This window comes from Nerophis lumbriciformis, linkage group LG05, assembly GCF_033978685.3.
Source record: "Nerophis lumbriciformis linkage group LG05, RoL_Nlum_v2.1, whole genome shotgun sequence".
Classification (NCBI taxonomy): Eukaryota; Metazoa; Chordata; class Actinopteri; order Syngnathiformes; family Syngnathidae; genus Nerophis; species Nerophis lumbriciformis.
The window spans coordinates 44,147,770-44,170,090 of NC_084552.2; the positions used below are offsets into that span (position 1 = coordinate 44,147,770).

General features: G+C 39.0%; 1 protein-coding gene across 1 annotated transcript in view; it reads right to left on the minus strand.

Moving 5' to 3' along the window:
• The window catches only part of LOC133605878 (adhesion G protein-coupled receptor L3-like), a 381,662-nt gene that overhangs the window by 107,786 nt on the left and 251,555 nt on the right, over positions 1 to 22,321 (minus strand). The window contains exon 8 of the mRNA XM_061959234.1: positions 6,389 to 6,736. Within this exon, the coding sequence (XP_061815218.1) occupies positions 6,389 to 6,736 (348 nt within the window). The remainder of the gene's footprint in view (positions 1 to 6,388; positions 6,737 to 22,321) is intronic.

The following is a 22,321-nucleotide window of genomic DNA, read 5'->3' on the forward strand; positions in this document are numbered from 1 at the left end:
TATATATATTCACATATATATACACTATATACATATATATGTATACAACATATATATATATATATACATATACACAGTGTTGGGACTGTAACGACGTTAGTTTCGGCGGTAACTAGTAATCTAACGCGTTATTTTTTTATATTCAGTAACTTAGTTACCGTTACTACATGATGCGTTACTGCGTTATTTTACGTTATTTTTTATGTAGTATCGGCTAGAAACTGAGGATCTGATCGTGTTTTATGGCAGCGAAGCAATGACATGCTTCTGATTCTTCCTCTGCGCTCTCTGTGTGTGTGTGTGTCTGGGTGAGGGGAGGGGAGGGGAGGGGGGTGCGCAATACAAAGTAAACCGTTGGCCAACAAAAAAGTAACCACAGAACACTATACGACTATACGGTATAGTGTTCTGTGGTTACTTTTTGGTTGGCCAAGCGGACGTGACGACAGTCTGTCCTCACTCAAGTCCGCACGGACCTGGAGGGGGCGTGCCTTAAGTCCGGCTGGAAATCGGGAGAAATTTGGGAGAATGGTTGTCCCGGGGAGAGGCAAGTATGAGATATTCTCACTTCTTTTCTTTTGTCGAGCACAAAGAAAATAACATTTTAGTTAAATGTAAGTTGTGTCTTGGATCAAAGATCCCGTCTCCTGCCCAAAACAACAATTCAAATCTGCCTGGTTAGGCTCTGTGTATGTCACGTGTGCCTTCCTTAGGTGAAGCCAGCTTTACAGCTATGTTGTTGATTGATTGATTGAGACTTTTATTAGTAGATTGCACAGTACAGTACATATTCTGTACAATTGACCACTAAATGGTAACACCCCAATAAGTTTTTCAACTTGTTTAAGTCGGGGTCCACTGATTCATGATACAGATATATACTATCAAATATATACTAACATCATAATACAGTCATCACACAAGATAATCATCAGGGTATATACATTGAATTATTTACAATCCGGGGTGTGGGATATGGAGGAAGGGGTGGGGGGGTTAGGTTTGGTTGGTATCAACACTTCTGTCATCAACAATCAGCATCAACAATTGCATCATCAGAGAAATGGACATTGAAACAGTCTAGGACTGACTTGGTTGGATATGTATCGCAAGTAGTGGACACAGAGAGAGAGAGATCAGAAAGTATAAGAAAAAATGTCTACATTTGATTATTTACAATCCGAAGAGGTATTATGTGGAAGGGAGGGTGTTAGTTTAGGGTTGTAGTTGCCTGGAGGTGTTCTGTTAGTGCGGTTTTGAAGGAGGATAGAGATGCCCTTTATTTTACACCTGTTGGGAGTGCATTCCATATTGAAGTGGCATAGAAAGAGAATGAGTTAAGACCTTTGTTAGTTCGGATCTTGGTTTAACGTGGTTAGTGTTAGTGTTATTATGCTGTTTGTTACTTATGTATGTTATGTTGCAGCTATTTAAAATAGTTTTGTCAATTTGTTCTGGCCTGAAATAAATTAGCCCTTTGAAACATATCTTTGTCTTTGTGTGTTGTATGTAGACCACAAAGCTTTGTAGAGTTCAGTGATGCAAATGCATGTCAAGTTGATCAACAGATTGTATTATTCTCCAGTGCAATAACAGTACTGAAATGAAGGCTAAAAGGGCATTAATGGGAGCTTTAAAAACAAAAAGTAGAAGAAGTAACTAAATAGTTACTTTTCACAGTAACGCATTACTTTTTGGTGTAAGTAACTGAGTTAGTAACTGAGTTACTTTTGAAATAAAGTAACTAGTAACTGTAACTAGTTACTGGTTTTCAGTAACTAACCCAACACTGCATATACAGTATATGTATATATACACATATGCAAGTATACATGTATACATATACATATATACATTATATATGTACAATGTATATATGTGTGTGTATATATGTATATACACACATTTATATACGCACATATATATGTATATAAACACATATATATATACACACACATATATATGTGTGTATATATACACACATCCATCCATCCATTTTCTACCGCTTGTCCCTTTTGGGGTCGCGGGGGGTCGTTGGAGCATATCTCAGCTGCATTCGGGCAGAGGGCGAGGTACACTCTGGACAAGTCGCCACCTCATCACAGGGCCAACACAGATAGACAGACAACATTCACACTCACATTCACACACTCGTGCCAATTTTAGTGTTGCCAATCAACTTATCCCCAGGTGCATGTCTTTGGAGGTGGGAGGAAGCCGGAGTACCCGGAGGGAACCCACGCAGTCACAAGGAGAACATGCAAACTCCACACAGAAAGATCCCGAGCCCGGGATTGAACTCAGGACTACTCAGGACGTTCGTATTGTGAGGCAGATGCACTAACACCTCTGCCACCGTGCTGCCCTATATACACACATATACATGTATATATAAACCCAGACATACACATATATACTGTATATATATATATATATATATATATATATATATATATATATATATATATATATATATATATATATATATATATATATATATATATATATATACACACACACAGTCAAGGCGTTGAGGGGATCCGGTTTGGTGGCTGCAGGATTAGGTCTCTGCTTTTTGCAGATGATGTGGTCCTGATGGCTTCATCTGGCCAGGATCTTCAGCTCTCGCTGGATCGGTTCGCAGCCGAGTGTGAAGCGACTGGGATGAGAATCAGCACCTCCAAGTCCGAGTCCATGGTTCTCGCCCGGAAAAGGGTGGAGTGCCATCTCCGGGTTGGGGAGGAGACCCTGCCCCAAGTGGAGGAGTTCAAGTACCTAGGAGTCTTGTTCACGAGTGAGGGAAAAGTGGATCGTGAGATCGACAGGCGGATCGGTGCGGCATCTTCAGTAATGCGGACGCTGTATCGATCCGTTGTGGTGAAGAAGGAGCTGAGCCGGAAGGCAAAGCTCTCAATTTACCGGTCGATCTACGTTCCCATCCTTACCTATGGTCATGAGCTTTGGGTTATGACCGAAAGGACAAGATCACGGGTACAGGCGGCCGAAATGAGTTTCCTCCGCCGGGTGGCGGGGCTCTCCCTTAGAGATAGGGTGAGAAGCTCTGCCATCCGAGGGGAGCTCAAAGTAAAGCCACTGCTCCTCCACATCGAGAGGAGCCAGATGAGGTGGTTCGGGCATCTGGTCAGGATGCCACCCGAACGCCTCCCTCGGGAGGTGTTTAGGGCACGTCCAACCGGTAAGAGGCCACGGGGAAGACCCAGGACACGTTGGAAAGACTATGTCTCCCGGCTGGCCTGGGAACGCCTCGGGATCCCCCGGGAAGAGCTGGACGAAGTGGCTGGGGAGAGGAAAGCCTGGGCTTCCCTGCTTAGGCTGCTGCCCCCGCGACCCGACCTCGGATAAGCGGAAGAAGATGGATGGATGGATGGATGGATGGATATATACACACACACACATACATATATAGCAAGCGTACACTTCTTCAACACGATACAAACAATTCTGAAACAAACAAACAAAAACAACCATTGATGTCTTAATGCAATTTGTGGGTTTGTAATTTACATGACGTGTTGTGATCATTCCATCACGTTGCAAAGGTAAGCCTAAATCACATAAAACAACATGTAAGAAAATTGTAGTCAGAAATAACATGTATATATCTTGTTTTAAGATATCAGGTATTGCAACAAGTTTTACAACAGTTTATATTATCTGAAAGGCAGAGCTTGTCTTTTATACCAAAATAAAAAGTTAAAGTTTTCTAAGTTATTTGCTTTGTGTTAATGTTCGTGCTGTCAAACGGTTTGGACAGAAATGTCATTGTCAGAATGTCATTCAGGATTTCTTTTTAATCGTTTACTTGAATGCATGTCATTCATTTGCTCAAAACTTGGTAACAGTTTTATCTAAAGTCCCATCTGTGTGTATTTTGAAGTGAACTGTGCCAGTGAGCACAAGAGTTGGAGTTTCCTCACACATCTTTGCACTGACGTATGCATTGACCCTGATCGCTGACCTTATGACAACGCGCGCCGCCTTTCAGGTAACCATCCGTGGTTAAGGTGAAGGAGCATGTACGGTCAGGCCTAGTTATTTTCTGACTGTCATGCCTTACTGTCCTTTATCAATTTTGTGGGGCGGAGTAAGCCTTTGTCTCACAATGCACTACACTCTGTCTGCTGAGCAAAAAGGTCACATTATTAGTTTAGGGCTTTTTCTTGTTGTTACAAGACAATTGGATGTCCTTCCTATGTTTTGTGGGGGCATACTAAGCCTTTACCTCGGTGTGCCAAACCACTTCTTTTACTTAATTAGCACACATGACACCTCGCAAAAATTTGTGAGGTGACGCCGAAAAATATCCAAAATGTTTTATGTTTTTTTAAAATACATCTCAGTTGTTGTGCATAATAGCTACTTTTGGAAAATGTTCGCTTAGTGACGAAACTTGAATTGTGAATACTGACGCATTTTGATTGTGTCTTATCTGTGCATTGTGGTGACCCTTTGTGACCCCATTGCAAAGAAAGACAATCACAAAATCTGCCGAGTAAGTGTGGGAGTTAAAACTAAGGAAAATTAGTCCCTACAACATTCAGAAGTGTTTTGATAAAAATTAGAGCTGTCAAAGTTAATAACTTCATTATAATTTTGTTTAATGGCGCTAATTTTTTTGACGTGCGATTATTGTGCACCTGTATTGTTTTGACCCTCTGTCCATTTTGTAGCATGGGAATATGTATCTGCGTTCAGTTACTGTTAAACTACAAGTGGAAAAAAAGCGAGCAGAAATGGACAAAGAAAAGGGTCCGTTATGGAAAGCCCAGGTCCAAAGCCATTGTAAGTTGTTCTCCTGACAAAACAAGACTTGTTTTCATCCACAATCGGCTTGTATTCAGAGAAATGGAGCTTCACTTTCGTGTATAGATTACAGTTTACTGCATTGATAACATAAAATGTAGATTGTTACTGTAACTTGTTTATAGTAAGATGGCATAAAATCTCAGCAGGAAGAAAAGACAGTGGACAGGCAGTTTAGAGTCACTTGTTTGTGTTCTTTGTTCTTGTTACGTTATCAAAACAAGTCACGCTTCACAATAATATCACTACGTGTCACATCCGGTCTAACTACTACACTAACAAAATGAAAAATGTTTTACTTTACGATTATGCTTTGTCAAAGATGTATTCTATGGTAATCTGTGATATTTCTACCCAAATATATAATAGTACATCAATTGAGAAATATAAAGGTGAACATTTTCTGGCAGATTTAAATAATTATTTTATAACATGCTCTGGTTGATAGTCTTCAATTACAGAATGTTTAGCAGGCTGCATATTATACCCTTCCATTTATGCATTTTCTGCTGCTTGTCTCTCTCGGGTGGGGGGCTACAGCCTATTCCAGCTGCACTTGGGCGGAAGGCAATTTATAACTAAATAGAGAAAGTTAAGTCAATGTCATGCAGCAATACAAATATGATGAACTAGTACAACACGTGATATACAGAATATCAGAAGCATGTATTCAGGTAGAAATATCAAACATTACAATCAAACCATTATCGTAACAATCCACATTTTGTGTTATTAATGCGTAAAATTGGTATCTAAACATGGTGCAGCTCCTCCTCTAATACAAGTGCTCCTACAGCAAGAATACTAATTCTGTATTCCTCCAAATTATAAAATCTGACAAGACACCAATGCGCTGCAGGGTTTTGTTTTGTTTTTGTCATTAAAAGCATGTTTATGTCTATTTTGTGTTGAGCTGTTTGAAAACCACAATGTTTAAAATTAACTAATTGTCTAGTCAATGGTCATGGTAGTATAAACGTGAAAATTGTCTGTTTAGGGTACACCTATTAATAGAGGTGGGAATATTTGGGCACCTCGCGATTTGTTTACAATTACGATTTGATTAGAAATCGATTATTGATGCATCTTCAATTTTTTAAGTTTTACATTTTTTAGTTTCACTAAATAAGCATTTATCACTTGCAACTTTTAAAAACAGTGCATTTGTAATAAGAACACTTTTATGAAATGAATGGAAATGTGTGCAAAACTGAAAGATATGTACCCTATAATAAAGAAGCTGGTCCGGTCTCTTGGTGAGGTAGCTCGCTGCAGTCAGCGATATTTTAAAACTGACTGAATTACTTTATTAAGTAAATAGTAAATAGATCAATTATCAATTATTTACATTTACTAATCGATTTTATAAACGTCTATGTCCGAATTGCAATCCATCTAAAAATAGATTATTTCCCCCACCTCTACTTATTAATGAAGAAAACGTATGTCTGTCTGCGATTGTCGCGATTAATTTTGAGTTAACTGTAAACAAAGTGCGATTCATCGCGATTAGAAATTTGAATCGTCTGACAGTCCTAATAAAAATGCCAAAATGTTTCGTTACCTATGGTTCCAGGAGGACATGACATCTTAGCAACCATCCCCTGCCTTGTCTTGGGCCAGGAGACATCCGTCATGACCAGGGGACTGCAGTATTCCACCCTGATGTTAGGAAGCCTGGAGGAAGAGGGTGAATGCTCGTCATCGTCCCCCAGGACTGAGCGTCCCGCGGGAGTCTGGGCCGGAGGGGACGCCGTGGACGTGATTCGGCGCCACTGGGCCGTGGTGACAGGCATTCTGGCCGTGGTGGTCCTTCCTGGTGTGGCTGTGACTGTCGTAGTTGTGGTGGTGGGATGAGTAGTTGTCCTCCTCGTGGTGGTGTCCATGTAGACCATCACGGAAGAGGAAGACTCTGGTGGGGGAGATGACATAAGGATAGGATTACTTTAAAGTTTCCAAATATATCAAATTTGATGATGATTGATGATATTATTCCTTCCTTCCCTTATCTTCTTTCTTTCACAATCTACGAGGAGCTCGCCAGAGTGTTCTAGAAATATGAGGCGTTATTATGCACAGCAAACAATGAGTGTTAATTCGCACTAGTGTATACTACAGTACACTCAAAGTTCGAATAAACGCGTCGTTGTGGTCCTTAAAATACCGATCGCGTTATTCCCGAGATTGTGTTACACAGAAATCCCAATTGTCTACCTTTTTATTTCGAAAGAATACAATAAAATGATCCCCAAACCAGACCTGACATGAATGGTGGATTACTATCCACTAGTAGGTTTGGGTATCACTGGGTTGATATAGGTGTGTCAGAAATGTTCCATGACTGGTGTCACACAATATGTATTTCAAATCCAAACTACAAATGTGTTGGACCATAGGGGGATTACTTGGAAGGTGATTATTTATCGTTTGAATTTGAAATGATGTATATATTTTGTGACATCAGTTCTGGCTCTTTTCGGACACACCTTGTATGTTGACAGTCTACCTCCCTCCATCATTATTATTACCTAATAATTCATACCTATACCTTTAACTCAGAAAGTTATGGGCAAATTTTGATTAAACTTTCTGTAATTGTCAGAAATGGAATAAGGGAATGATATCATTTTCGGGGTTGATCGGAATTCAGGAATATTTTAAAGGATTCTTTACTATTGGAATGTAGTGTACCACAGGCACTGTAATTAACCGATTGTCTGATCATTTCCACTTAAAGGAGTTATGTTACAGTATATGATTGTTTTCTATGTTTAAAATCAAAGTCAATCAAAGTTTATTTATATAGCCCTTAATCACAAGTGTTTCAAAGGGCTGCACAAGCCACAACAACATCCTTGGCTCAGATCCCACATCAGGGCAAGAAAAAACTCAACCCAATGGGATACAATGAGAAACCTTGAAGGGGACCGCAGATGGCCGACCGGTGCAAGGGACGTCGAGTGGATCTAGTTAATGGTGTGAGAGTGCAGTCCATACTGGGGCCAGCAGGTGATCATCTTGAGTGGAGACAAGTCAGCAGCGCAGAGACGTCCCCAACTGATGCACAGATGAGTGGTCCACCTCGGGTCCCGACTTTGAACAGCTAGCGCGTCATCTGTGGTCACCTAATAACACTTCCTTGTGGTCTACATCAGGGGTTCTTAATCTTTTTGACTTTGGGGCCCAACTATTCCACTACAGAGGGGACGGGGGCCCACTTAAATTGTCAAGAATGCGTTGTGGAAGACGACGGAGTTTGTAGTGATTTTAAAGATGCAGACGAACGAGGTAGCAGCGTGCAGTAAAAATGGTACTTATTAATTAAACAGACAAAACAAAAAATGAGGGCAGCAGGAAAGTGCTCTGAATGTCCAGACTATGAAAGAAACAAAACAAAATGCTGGAACGCAGCAAAAACACTTACTCGGAAATGTGGAGCAGACGGTGTCCACAAAGTACGAGCGTAATTGAGCGCAGCATGAAAAGGATCGTTTATCGTCAACCGTGAACAGAGAATAGAGAATAATGTCCCGACAAACCAATGGTGTCACAAGCTCGACTTAAATAGTGCTAATACAGGTGCATGGATCAGTGCTCAGAGAAAGATGTGAAGCGGTTACGAAAAAACATAAACACAACAGGAAGGGTTAACTAACTCCCAAAATAAGAGCGCAGGACAGGAACTAACACTAAACACAGGAGAACACTAAAAAATGCAACGTAAATGTGACACAAATATCAACATTGAAATTAGTCATCTCCCTTTTCATTTTAATCACAATAAAAAATATATCTAGCTTACAGGTTAATAACGTAGTCAAATGATATGAAAAGTAAATCCCAAATACGCTTAGGTCAGGTTGATTACAAAATTAATTACTATTCAAATATACTTTATAAGATTGCACTCAAATAACAGATGAAAAATGTACATCCAATTATGTACTGCTAAAATAAACTAAATTAATAGTAAATAATAATATATATTTTTAATAAATAAGCTATCAATATAAAAAAGTGCAAATAAAAATACAGCTTCATGACTTTAGTCATAGTTGTTTTTTGCGCTTAAGACAAACACTTTAGCTCTAGACTTCTTCTGTTTGTTTGATATAGTCATTACTGCCACAAGTGGTGGAAAAGTTTATTGCAACTGAGTACCACTGCGGCCCATACGGACTACAGCTGAGAAACACATTTTTTTGGAGGCCAAGAAACACTGGTCTACATAACATGTAATTGTGGTGCTTTCAAGTCGTTATCTAAATGTCTCTTCAGAATGCGCCGTTTTGTGGGCAGTCTCATTTGCGTGCTGTATCCCTCCCCCAAAGACGAGACTCTTTGACTGAGTGTTCACTCTGTTAGCCTTGTTGAAGTTTTTAGCGCTTCCATATTGAGTCTAATGACAAATATAGGTCGGAAATAAATGCTAATTTTTATTAGAAATGGCAACAGCGAAGGATTTTTTCCAATGCATGTGCATGTACGAGCCAGTCTGCCCCACAACAAGCGGATAAAGAAAAATAAGGGACTTATTGACTACAATTTTGGATAAAAACTGCATAAAAATGGCAGATTTGCACAAAGCTCTTCAGGTAAACCCGTACCCTACATGACGATATCAGCTGACGTAACTAAAGCAAAATAAATAAATGATAAATGGGTTATACTTATATAGCTCTTTTCTACCTTCAAGGTACTCAAAGCGCTTTGACAGTATTACCACCTTCACCCATTCACACACACATTCATACATCACTAAAGTCTCAAATTACAAGTGGAGTAAGTTTGGAAGAAGGCAAGCTTCATCCATCCATCCACTGATGCATTTTCTACCGCTTGTCCCTCTCAAGTGTTTTCCAAATATCTCTGCCATGCCCCCAAAGTTTGCGTTCACATTTTTGAGACTTATGGGGATGCTAAATACACCTAAACAGGTACCAACAGGTAAAAAAGTAGGTTTTGCATAATAGCAGCCCTACAATTTAAATTGTGCCCATATTTTGTACCCTTTATAGACTTATATAGTTAAATCTTAATATTAATATTATAATATGTATGATATTGTATATTATATTATTTATCCCTCTCTGGTAGCAGTCAAGGACCTTTAACAACCATCTTAAATAACAATTTAAAATGAACACAGTCTATTTCTACTAGCTGAGAATTTGACCCATCTTTCTATGAAAATAAAAGCACCATCATCAGCAGCATGCTACTGTAAGAAAGGAAACCAATAAAACACTGTGCAGAACACACCATGGTACTAGTGTATGCAAACACAATGGAAGCACAGAAACACCATCACTGTCACATTAATGAAATCCTAGTGTAAAAAATCCCCCACTGGTGTCTATTAACTCTATTATTTATGATTATGCATTTTATATTTGAAGGGGGAGTGACCTCAAATAGACCGCATCCGCCTGTCGGTAAATAGAAGCACCTAGCATGAGGCGATAATTGAAAATGGGCCAAGTTGCTGCTTAGATAGCAAAAGAAGACCAGTGAGGACAGTAAAAGGCAACAGGGCCAGATAAGCGAGCAGCTACATGGTGTGCATATGAGCTTTTTACGATAAGGAACTTATTGCAATAGTAGCCGTGGTCGGGAGGGCCAAATTTGCTGAGGGTATTTTTTTTCTGTAAAAAAAAAAACGCTGGCTAAAGTGTTTTCGCAGATAAAGTCCTCAGTAAAAGCCACTAAACAACTTATGAGGGAAAAACAGTATTGGATTATCACAATTTTGGGAGAAGTATCTCCGAGGTTTAACAAAATGGACTAGAAAAAGATTTTGGAATAAAAAATACTCCCTAAATTGTAAAATTCAGAACTGGGCAATAATTTAGGGATTAAAGAGAATAATGGCTGTTAAATTGTAAAAACACTATTAAAATTGGAGTTTGAATGGTCGTCATAGCTTGATGTCTCACAAGATCCTATTGTATGGAGATTGTATTGGATTGCACCACATTTTGGGGAGAAAAAACCCCTAAAGACGTTGAATTCAGAATTGGACTGACATTTTTGAGGGTTAAAAAACTTCAGAGTTCTTATTGCTCTCACACAACCCAGCATCATATTACAGGGGAGATTTCACAAATCAGATTGGTGCAGCAGATCCACGGAAAAAAATAATTAAATTCTTGATCGGTCTAAAATTTTCAGTCTTACTGCAGTTTTAAATTTGCAGAAAATTGGCGTGGAGGCCGCACAGTTCTGATTAGACAAACTTCTGTCGGAAAAAACACTTTTTAAGTTGTGAAATTCATAATTGGACCAATATTTTCAGAAAAAAACACTCCTCTAAAGTCATACAAACCTCACAGTAAAAGTCATTATCGCCGTCACACTTGATGTCACAGACGACACCATTAAATTATGCAGAGGCTGTACAACCGAGATCTGGAAAACATTTTCTTTAAAAAGGTACTCCAGAAGTTATCAAATTCAGAATTAGAACAGAATTTTCAAGGAAAACTGAGTTTCTAAATTTGTAAAAAGTATGCACACTGTGTGGAGGTTGTACAGTCCAAATCGTTTTGGACCAAACATTTTAGGGGAAAAAAATACCCCAAAATTTAAAAATTCTAAATTGAAAAATGCCCAAAATTGAGAAAGCACCTAAAGTTCCTACTTCTGGCACACTTGATACAATTCTTACTTCAGAAATTGTTTTAGAAATGTCATTCCCATGATTCCACACAACACACTGCATTATCTAATGCATATAATTATTGCATTTTCAAACCAAGTTTTTGCTTTAAAAACTTGCAATTTCCCCAACTTTCTTTGAGGTTTACGTGGCTGTCTATTAAAGACAGTGGGATGCTAATAATTACAGTGTGCAGAGCCTTTTCAAACAATACAAGTTATCTTTTTCTTAATAAGACCGAGCAAAGAAAGATGACTCACAGCTGGAGGTTAATTCAAAGTCGCCAGGAAGCCACGTCTGGAATCTAATTCCATACTTCCGCATGATCCCGTTGAGTGCACAACGAGGTACATTATTCTTTTTTTACGGATGACATCCACGGCCCATGTGTGCATGTTAAATATGCCCGACAAGCCACCAGAGAGCGCTGGGAGTTGAAAGTGTCCTTGAGCAAACTTGTCTTCTGTGTCTTTTACGGCGGATTAGCACAAAAAAGGGGGGATGAGGAACGGCGGGAGGTGGGGACGCTGAGAGCAGACACAGTCCACAGCCGCCATCGCCTTGGAGACAGCACAAGGACATTTTGTTTGGCTGTGTCCACATCCCTGAATCTTTGCTCAGACCCAAAAAGCATTTAAATTAGACAACTTTGAAATCGGACCAACATTTTCAGGAATGGTATGCCTCTGAATTCACATTTTTACACTTGATGTCATGCAAGACAAATATTGTGTAACGGTTGAACGAATGGGGCTGAACCGAAAATACTTTAAATGTCTTAAAATGTGTATTTATACCAGACTTTTCAGTCAAATGTGGCTCTCAAGTTGCAGAAAAATTCAGAGTTTGAACCGCTGTCACTCTTGAAAATATTTCAGAAACCATAACAATTCAAGTTTGGACCAGATTGTTTTGTAAAAAAGAAAATGGTAAAAGGGGTGGCAATTGGTTACCTGCCCAACAATACAGCGAAAAGTCAAGGGTGCTAAAATATGTTTGTACAAAAACAACTCAGAAACCTTGTTAAATAAACTACCATCGCACTTGAAGTCACATAGGACAAAATCATATTGTGCGGAGGTTGAGCGGATTGAAACGGACCAAAATTTTCGTGGGGTAAAATTAGCCCAATTTTGTTAAATTCAAAATAATGTATGTATGAATGTAAAATTATACAAATCTTAGTTCCAACTGCTGTTACACCATCATATTGTGCAGCGGTTGTACAAATTATTGTATATATTAAATACAAATATACTACAATATAATAATATCAGTATATATTATATACTGTATATATAATATGTAAATATTACATTTATGTTATATTTTATATTGCTACTATGGTACATTTTTAGTCTACTTTTTGTTTTCTCCCTCTTTTTGTGGCCTTGTGTGCATTATCCTTTCCATCATTATCCTTTCCATCCCTTGTAACTGTGCTACTGTGTGGAACAATTTCCCTTGTGGATCAATAAAGTTTGTCTAAGTCTATGTCTAAAGAGTTCTGGACAACAATAATCAGTAAAACATATTAAGGTATTACCGAAGTTATAAAATACAAAATTGATTCATAATTTTCAGGAAACATATGCCTCTAAATTCAGCAAAAGAACCAACTTCATACTTGGCGTCATGCAAGACAAATATTGTGCAACGGTTAAAGAAATGGGGTGCAACTAAAAAAATACTCAAAATGTCCCAAAATTCATAGTTAAACCAGAATTTGGCTCTAAAGTTAAAATTCAGAGTTTGAACCTCCATCATTTAATAGGCTAATTGGTTGTATTACTTTATATGATATATTTGATATAAATTATGATATGATATACAGTAACATGTAGAAGGTCTGTGCTCTGCCTACATAAATATTGTTTCCAGCTGTGTGTAATTGTAATGAATAGAAACACAGTCATGGATCTGTGTGGTGTTTGCAAGATGATGACATAACTTAAACATATTTGACTTGTTTATGAATGAAAAAGCAGGTGTAGGAGCCTAAATGCTGTTTAATTTAATTTACATTTTATGAAAAGTGCTTTATGAAAGGTGCTTTATGTTTATTCAGCCAAAAAGGGACTATTTACTTTATTTGAATTATACGAACATTTATATATTGCATGCTTAGAGTAATTATAAGGCACACTGGAGCAGACTGGTGAGGACAGCGGAAAAGATCATCAGGACGCCTCTTCCTCCTATCCAGGAAATCGCAAAAAGCGGCTGCCTGACCAGGCTCAGAAAATCTGCAGAAACTCCTCCCACCCCCACCAAGGACTGTTTTCACAGCTGGACTCTAGAAAGAGGTTCTGCAGCCTCTGTAGCAGAACCTCCAGGTTCTGTAACAGCTTCTTCCCTCAGGCCATAAGACTCTTGAACGCATCATAATAATCCCCTCAACTCCCCCCAAAAAAACGATTAACCCGCTGGAATATAAAGACAATATAAAATACATCCATAAACTTGGATGCATATGCAAAAGTGCAATATATTTATCTGTACAGTAAACTATTTATTTATATCTGCACCTTATTGCTATTTTATCCTGCACTACAACGAGCTAATGCAACAAAACTTTGTTCTTATCTGTACTGTGAAGTTCAAATCTGAATGACAATAAAAGGAAGTCCAAGTCTCAGTGTTTATTTGTAATTATTACATTTGTGTGAATAATTTGATAACGTACTATTTTATACTGCTTTAATACAGTGAAGAATATGTAACTGTTTAATTGCATTTATAGCAGAAGGATCTGTGTGGTAATAAGGTTTGGACACAGTGTATTATGGGTTATGGCAGTCAGGTATGGTGGAATCGAGCCACACAGTACCGAAAAATACCGGTATCGATAAGGAATGTTGACAGGGTATCGTATCGATAAAATCTTAACGATATACATCCCTGAATGTAAATGCTGAATGGATTTTACTTGTATAGCTTTTCTACCTTCAAGGTACTCAAAGCGTGTTGACGCTGTTTGTACCTACTGATGACGAAGCGTCAGGAGCAACTTGGGGTTAAGTATCTTGCTCAAGGATACTTCGACTTGGTCACAGGGACCTTAAGGATAAAACCCGCAACCTTCAGGTTAGGAGAGAAGCCGTGCTGCATTGCTCATGTCTTCTTCCAACATGGTAAAGAAAGCGCAATGATGCGTTTTTCCGTACACAACAATATCATCATGACATCACAAATATGTGACCATACCGTATGGGAGGGGTGTTATTGAGAGCAACAGCATAATTTACAACAGAGAGACCAACGACAAACTTTATTATCAGCTCATTTTATCAATAGATTTATTTTATTATCGAAATTTTGTCATAAATGAGTGCAGGCTCATAACTTGAGAGGCTTTGGATATTTCTAATTGCCAAGAGCTCAAACCACGCGTAAACGTTATTGTGTGTCTGTATGCGGAGTAAAACCATGGAACAAACTGGACTTACAACACAAGCAATGCCAAACTATTAATCGATTCAAACTATTATACAAACATCGGGTCTGGTTTAAATATAGAGATGAGGGTCTTTAATTTTGACCTGCTGTTGTACTCTGTTTCAAAGTGTTAACATGTGCTCAATGTTTCCTTACCATTATTGCTATGTTGTCTATTACCATTATTGCTATGTTGTCTATTACCATTGTTGGTATGTTCAGTCTTCCTACATTTTTGATACAAATTATTGTTACAGTGTAATAATTATTGTTACCTGTGGTAATGCCACTATGATACATTTGTATAATCCTTAAACAAAGTAACAGGGAAACTCAATGTATTAATCGCTGAATGGAGAACTGGAGGTGGGATTAAATAAGTTATCTTCTTTCCACTCCCTTTCAGGCAAAACTGGACCCTCATGCTTACATACTGTACATTACCTTTTGCATTATATTAATTTATATTAAGACGTGTTGTCAACCTTGTACTTTTTTTTTTTAATGTAATTTCCTGAAATAAATGAATACCGTATTTTTCGGACTATAAGTCGCAGTTTTTTTCATACTTTGACCGGGGATGCGACTTATACTCAGGAGCGACTTATTCGTGAAATTATTAACACATTACCGTAAAATATCAAATAATATTATTTATCTCATTCACGTAAGAGACTAGACGTATAAGATTTCATGGGATTTAGCGATTAGGAGTGACAGATTGTTTGGTAAACATATAGCATGTTCTATATGTTATAGTTATTTGAATGACTCTTACCATAATATGTTACGTTAACATACCAGGCACGTTCTCAGTTGGTCATTTATGCGTCATATAACGTACACTTATTCAGCCTGTTGTTCACTATTCTTTATTTATTTTAAATTGCCTTTCAAATGTCTATTCTTGGTGTTGGGTTTTATCGAATACATTTCCCCAAAAAATGCGACTTATACTCCAGTGCGACTTATATATGTTTTTTTCCTTCTTTAGTATGCATTTTCGGCAGGTGCAACTTATACTCCGGTGCGACTTATCCTCCGAAAAATACGGTAAATGAAAAAAATGAAATGAAAAATAATTGCCATTATCGGTCGATAATTATCGGCCACTAAATAACAACATGCATTCCTACCGGATCATTTCTCTGAATGTTTTAAACTACTGTTACAAAGTCAGGGTTATATAACAGAGCTCTGATGGCATGTTCTTCAATAGATGGGAATCATATTAATCAATTAAATATTACGTTTAAAAACTTATAGGATGAGCTTTGTCTGAATGTTGTGAACTCCTGTTTGAGAGCCCCCACATGTAGCGTTGCGCTTCATTTCAAAGCTTTTCTTCTGAAATGGTTGGCCCGTCTTTCCATATCCCAAGGCGCTTGGCTCCAACAAGTACTGTAGATAAACCGGCTTCACATCGCTCCGGGAGGTGGAAAAAAACATCTATTATGAAATGATCCTGCTCTGTATGACTTGCCACACATTTTCACCGAGATCAAACGAAGAGTAAAAGGTGCTTGGAGGCTGAAAAAGACTTAAGACGCGAGAGAGGGTAAAGTGACTCTTCTTGCCTTGTGCTGAACCCAATTAACTGCTAATTTAACTATTTCAACCTTCATGCATAGCTACACCTCCAGTTGGCTCTTTCACACACAGTGGACAAGACTGGACAGTCAACGTGTGATATCATCCATTAACGCCGTTTGTGGCCTCTTTTTTTCGAGCTGGGACCGAGATTTGTAATTTACTTCAGCTGCACCTCCAGATTTACTCAAATACCTGCAAATAAAAAAACTTTCAAAGTACAGTATGCTTTTCTACTGATGTCATATAAAGCATTTGTTTTTAATTTGGGCCTCCCAGGGTGGACATTTTATATTGAGTGCAACATGTTGATAAAATAATGTTCTGAGAAGGTGGTAACTAGATGTGTTATGCCAATACAGTAGTCTTTGAAGTAAAGTGTATGTGTTTTCAAAGTTGGACAACCTCATAAGATTTTAGGGGAGGTGCAGCAGATTGGGAAAAAAAATAAGAAAAAACATATTTTCCAACCTACTCTCTTCAATTATGTCAGAAGCTGAATTACCGTATTTTTCGGAATATAAGTCGCACCGGAGTATAAGTCGCACCTACCGAAAATGCATGATAAAGAAGGAAAAAAAACATATATAAGTCGCATTTTTTGGGGAAATTTATTTGATAAAACCCAACACCAAGAATAGACATTTGAAAGGCAATTTAAAATAAATAAAGAATAGTGAACAACAGGCTGAATAAGTGTACGTTATATGACGCATAAATAACCAGCTGAGAACGTGCCTGGTATGTTAACGTAACATATTATGGTAAGAGTCATTCAAATAACTATAACATATAGAACATGCTATACGTTTACCAAACAATCTGTCACTCCTAATCGCTAAATCCCATGAAATCTTATACGTCTAGTCTCTTACATGAATGAGCTAAATAATATTATTTGATATTTTACGGTAATGTGTTAATAATTTCACACATAAGTCGCTCCTGAGTATAAGTCGCACCCCCGGCCAAACTATGAAAAAAACTGCGACATACAGTCCGAAAAATATGGTAATAGATGTTTAGTTCCTACAGTAAGCGATTTAACTTATTATTTTCTCTGAGGGGAAGCTCACTATGCCAAAAAACACCTGATATAAAGAATTTTTAATGAGCGTCACTAACAGTTGGTCTTTAAAAACGGCCGAGTGGATCCGTCATATAGACCAGCGGTTCTCAAACTTTTTTCACCAAATATCACCTCAGAAAATAAATTTGTATACCAAAGACTATAAAAATGGGACCTATTGCCTCCCTGCTTGGCACTCAGCATCAAAGGTTGGAATGGGGGGTTAAATCACCAAAATGATTCCCTAGCGCGGCCACCGCTGCTGCTCACTGCTCCCCTCACCTCCCAGGGGATGGGTCAAATGCAGAGAGTAATTTCACCACATCTAGTGTGTGTGTGACTATCAGTGGTACTTTAACTTTTAACAAGGCTCTTCAAATACCACCATAATGACCATCATTAAAATACAGTTGCGTAGAAGGCCTAAGTATTCATTAAAAACAAGGGAGAGGTTTTATTTATTTAGTATATTTAATATTTGTGGCCACTATAACATTAACACACAGTTTGAACAGTAACACTATGTTTGAGTGTAGGAAAATAAAACACTGACTCACTGGGTAGAGCCCGCGTAACAGTTTGACAATAAATGATATAGACCAGTGGTCCCCAAAATACGGCCCTCCAGCATCCAAAATACGGCCCGCGGGAAGTCCCAAGTTAAAAGTTATATTTTTTTAAATCTGTCCTTTCTAATCCATTTTCTACCGCTTGTTACTCTCGGTGTCTACTAGCCGCTTAGGCAAATTAAAATGTGTCTAAAAATGCATTTTCCCATCGATAACGGCAAGTGCACACACTCTTTCAGTCAATTAGTGCGCGAGGAATATATATATATATATGTTTCTATGCTGGGATCGTGTGTTAGCACTTAGCTTACCTTTCATAATTTATTGTGCCGCTATTCACGGGGGTTACGCTCAAAAACGACCCCTGAATATCAAATAAATGTGATTAATGTGAGCCCATAAAAATGTCTATTTTTGACACTCTCAATAAAGCGTGATAAGCTGCTGCATTGAAGCGCCAACGTATGCTACGCCCGCTCGCTCCTCCCCCTCTAAAATCTCCTGCAAGCTCGAGGTTGACCTCTACTCTGATTTTACATCAATATTCACAATTTAAGTGACTGTTGTAATTATTATTAGATTAGATTAGGTTCCAGAACCCTTCCTGTCTCTTTCAACTGCCAGTGTCAACTTGTGACAAAGGAAGCTCAAAAGTTATAGGAACATTGGAATCTCTGCAAGGACGGCGGTGAAACATGTCACTGTGTGTGTGTGTGTGTGTGTGTGTGTGTGTGTGTGTGTGTGTGTGTGTGTGTGTGTGTGTGTGTGTGTGTGTGTGTGTGTGTGTGTGTGTTCTTGTATTTCTACCCTTCTTGAGACATCAACAAGGAAAAGTACCTCCCATATGAGGACCGGTGATCAAGTTAGGACATAAATCATGGTCCCAATACGGAAAATCCTTGCATCTAATACAGAATGTCTCATTTGCACCCCTGGTGGTGAAATCAACCTAAATTAAGGTGGTCCCAAAAAGGGGGGAGTTTTCAAATTCACTCTGTTGCAAGTCTTGTGTATTCTTTGTAACGTGTTTGTGTCATGATTCGTGGTCCGGATCATGTTTTTGTTATGTTCTGTAGGTTTTGGACTCCATTAGTTCCTGTTTTTTGTGAAGCCTTGTTTGTTTTGGTTGCCATGGTTGCTTATTGTTTCCACCTGCCTCTGATTGGTGTTCGCCCGCTCACCTGCTGCCCGAGCACTAATCAGAGGCATTATTTATGCCTGCCTTTGCCGGTCAGTCGGCCTGGCGTCATTATTTGCTACAAGCACCTGTTACGTGAGTTTTGCCTTGTCTCTAGTTGTTTGCTTCATGCCTTGCTACGTATGTCTTGTTTGTTCATGCTACAGTTAGTAAGTTTTTCTCGTCCATAGTTTATGCTAAGTGTTAGTTTAGCTTCGAGTGCGATCAGGCACGTTGTTCTGTCGGCTCGCTTTCTGTTTTGTACTCCTTTGATTTTGTGAGGAATAAATCCTTTTTTACCTGCACGCCTTGTCCGGAGTAGTCCGTCTGCACTCCTGGGAGAACGACCCCGCAGTAAGCTGCATCCTCAACGTGACAGTTTGTGTGTGCTATTGCTATAGAGTTTTTTTTTTCCTGGTCTCAGTCTGGACCCCCTGCCCGGGAGTCCAACCTTAGACTGAATATTTTTTTACTCACTTTTTGACTTCCGCACCTGTCTCAACACGCACCTCCTTACACCTCCCCGTAACACTCAACATATAATCGCTTCACATTGTCTCACCACCCATATTTGGATTAGTTACACACATCATTCCTTTGTATTAATAAACACGCTTCAAGCTAAGCGACGTCCCTGTCTCCGTGCCGTCTCCTTCTCCACTGTACCGTTACACTTTCCTCATTAAGAAACAACAAACCCCAATCTAAACTTGTACGTTTGTATAAACACAAGAGCTGAGAGGTAATCTTTGAAGTCGGACACATAGGTGGGAAACCTACTCAGTGGTTAGAGTGTCCGCCCTGAGATCGGTAGGTTGTGAGTTCAAACCCCGGCCGAGTCATACCAAAGACTATAAAAATGGGACCCATTACCTCCCTGCTTGGCACTCAGCATCAAGGGTTGGAATTGGGGGTTAAATCACCAAAAATGATTCCCTGGCGCGGCACCGCTGCTGCCCACTGCTCCCCTCACCTCCCAGGGGGGTGAACAAGGGGATGGGTCAAATGCAGAGGACAAATTTCACCACACCTAGTGTGTGTGTGACAATCATTGGTACTTTAACTTTAAACGCAATACCTCCTTTTCAAACGGCAAACCGCGGCTCGGCTGCTCTGCGGGTTTCTGTGTCCTCCCGGCTATCTGTTGGTGACAGCTTTTCTCCCAGCCTCGTCTAAATAATCCTCACTGCTTGCCTGTTGTAATTCCAGTAGCGATTTAAGAGTATATATTACGGGTGTTCACATTACCGCAAGTTTTGAGGGCGGATTTTGTTAAAACGTGTGCTTCAGTTGCCACAAAAGACGGCGCCATCACATGGCGACTTTGCACATGTACGCTGTATTATCATGCTATACATGTTTTTTGTATTATATTCAAAATTATTACCAACTTAAGGTGAATGAAATGCATTTTTTGCAGAAAAAAACTGTCTATTTTCAGAGAAAAATGTGATGTGATTGACTTAGACTTCCATCCATCCATCCATTTTCTACCGCTTATCCCTTTCGGGGTCGCGGGGGTTGCTGGAGCCTATCTCAGCTGCAATCGGGCGGAAGGCGGGGTACACCCTGGACAAGTCGCCAGCTCATCACAGGACTTAGAAAATAATATTTATTACATGCTGATTAGTAAACACAGGAGACCCATGGCACACATGAAAGATTTGTCTCCCCATCATTAAACTCAAAGACTGCAAGGTACATTTATATTATATACATCCATATATTTAGATGTGGCACACATGCTGCATACTTATGACCTCCATAAATGCCTTCTCAAGTCCCGGGATAAGAGCTGGGGAATGGGAAATTAATTGGCAAACAATGCATAGCCGCCATCCATTATGGCTCTCATCATGTCAGATGATATCCAAGCATTACCGCATGTCTGGCTGCATAATTGAACTTCACCCCCTCCTCCCGCCACTCCTTCCATCGCCATCCCCCCGCTAGTGATGGATTTGTGGGGCTGACACAGATGGCGCCGTTAAATGACAGCACTTTTATCATTTTATTTTCCCAAGCACTTTCCCGCTGGCGTCAGATGACAGAAAACACCCAGCGATTGATAAGCAATTCCATTACGCCGTCCTTTAGAGTTCTCGTCACAAGCGATACACAACACACATCATGTTGTTTTTTAATGTTATAATTATTGAACACGCCACTTCTTCCTACTTCTGCACACGAAGGTCAACAAAAGCAACAGACAGACATAGGACTGTTTGCAAACTTTTATGAATAATTTAAACAATACTGCAGGGGCACTAGTTGAATAGACCTTAACCAGTGCATGAACTACATTATAGATTGTTGTTCTCAAACTGAAAAATCCAAATGTTTATCTCTCAGGAGTCCACAATCTCGTATAATAGGTGGGCGAGCATGATGATGTAACATGCAAAATGGGTCAAGTCAAAGCAGATGTATGATCAATTACGTTCGCCGTGATTTTACAATTGTGCCGTCATATTCTTTCTCATTTGTAAGTGCTTTCAGTGCAGGCTGCCTGCTTTAAAACGCAAAAGAAAACACGCAATGAAACGTGACCCCACCCTGGGAAGAAGTTCGGCATCAATCAATTAATTTATCAGGCATTTGTTTGCAGAGTAAGAGGGGTAAGGGTAAGCCAACAATAGCTCCCTGACATAGAGATGCACAACTTTAAAATTCCTACACAAGCCTGACACTCGACTATGGCGTTAGTTCATTTCCAATATATATACAATCACAATATGATTGATAACATATTTCCAGTTTCTCATTACACCATGTCCGAAAAGGAGGAGGAAGAAGCAGGTCTTATTTAATCCTACCCCTTATCATTTCATAGCAATTTCTAACACATTTGTTTGTACTTAATCTCTAACACAACTGTATATAAATAAATACCGTATTTTTCGACTTATACTCAGGAGCGACTTATGTGTGAAATTATTAACACATTACAGTAAAATATCAAATAATATTATTTATCTCATTCGCGTAAGAGACGA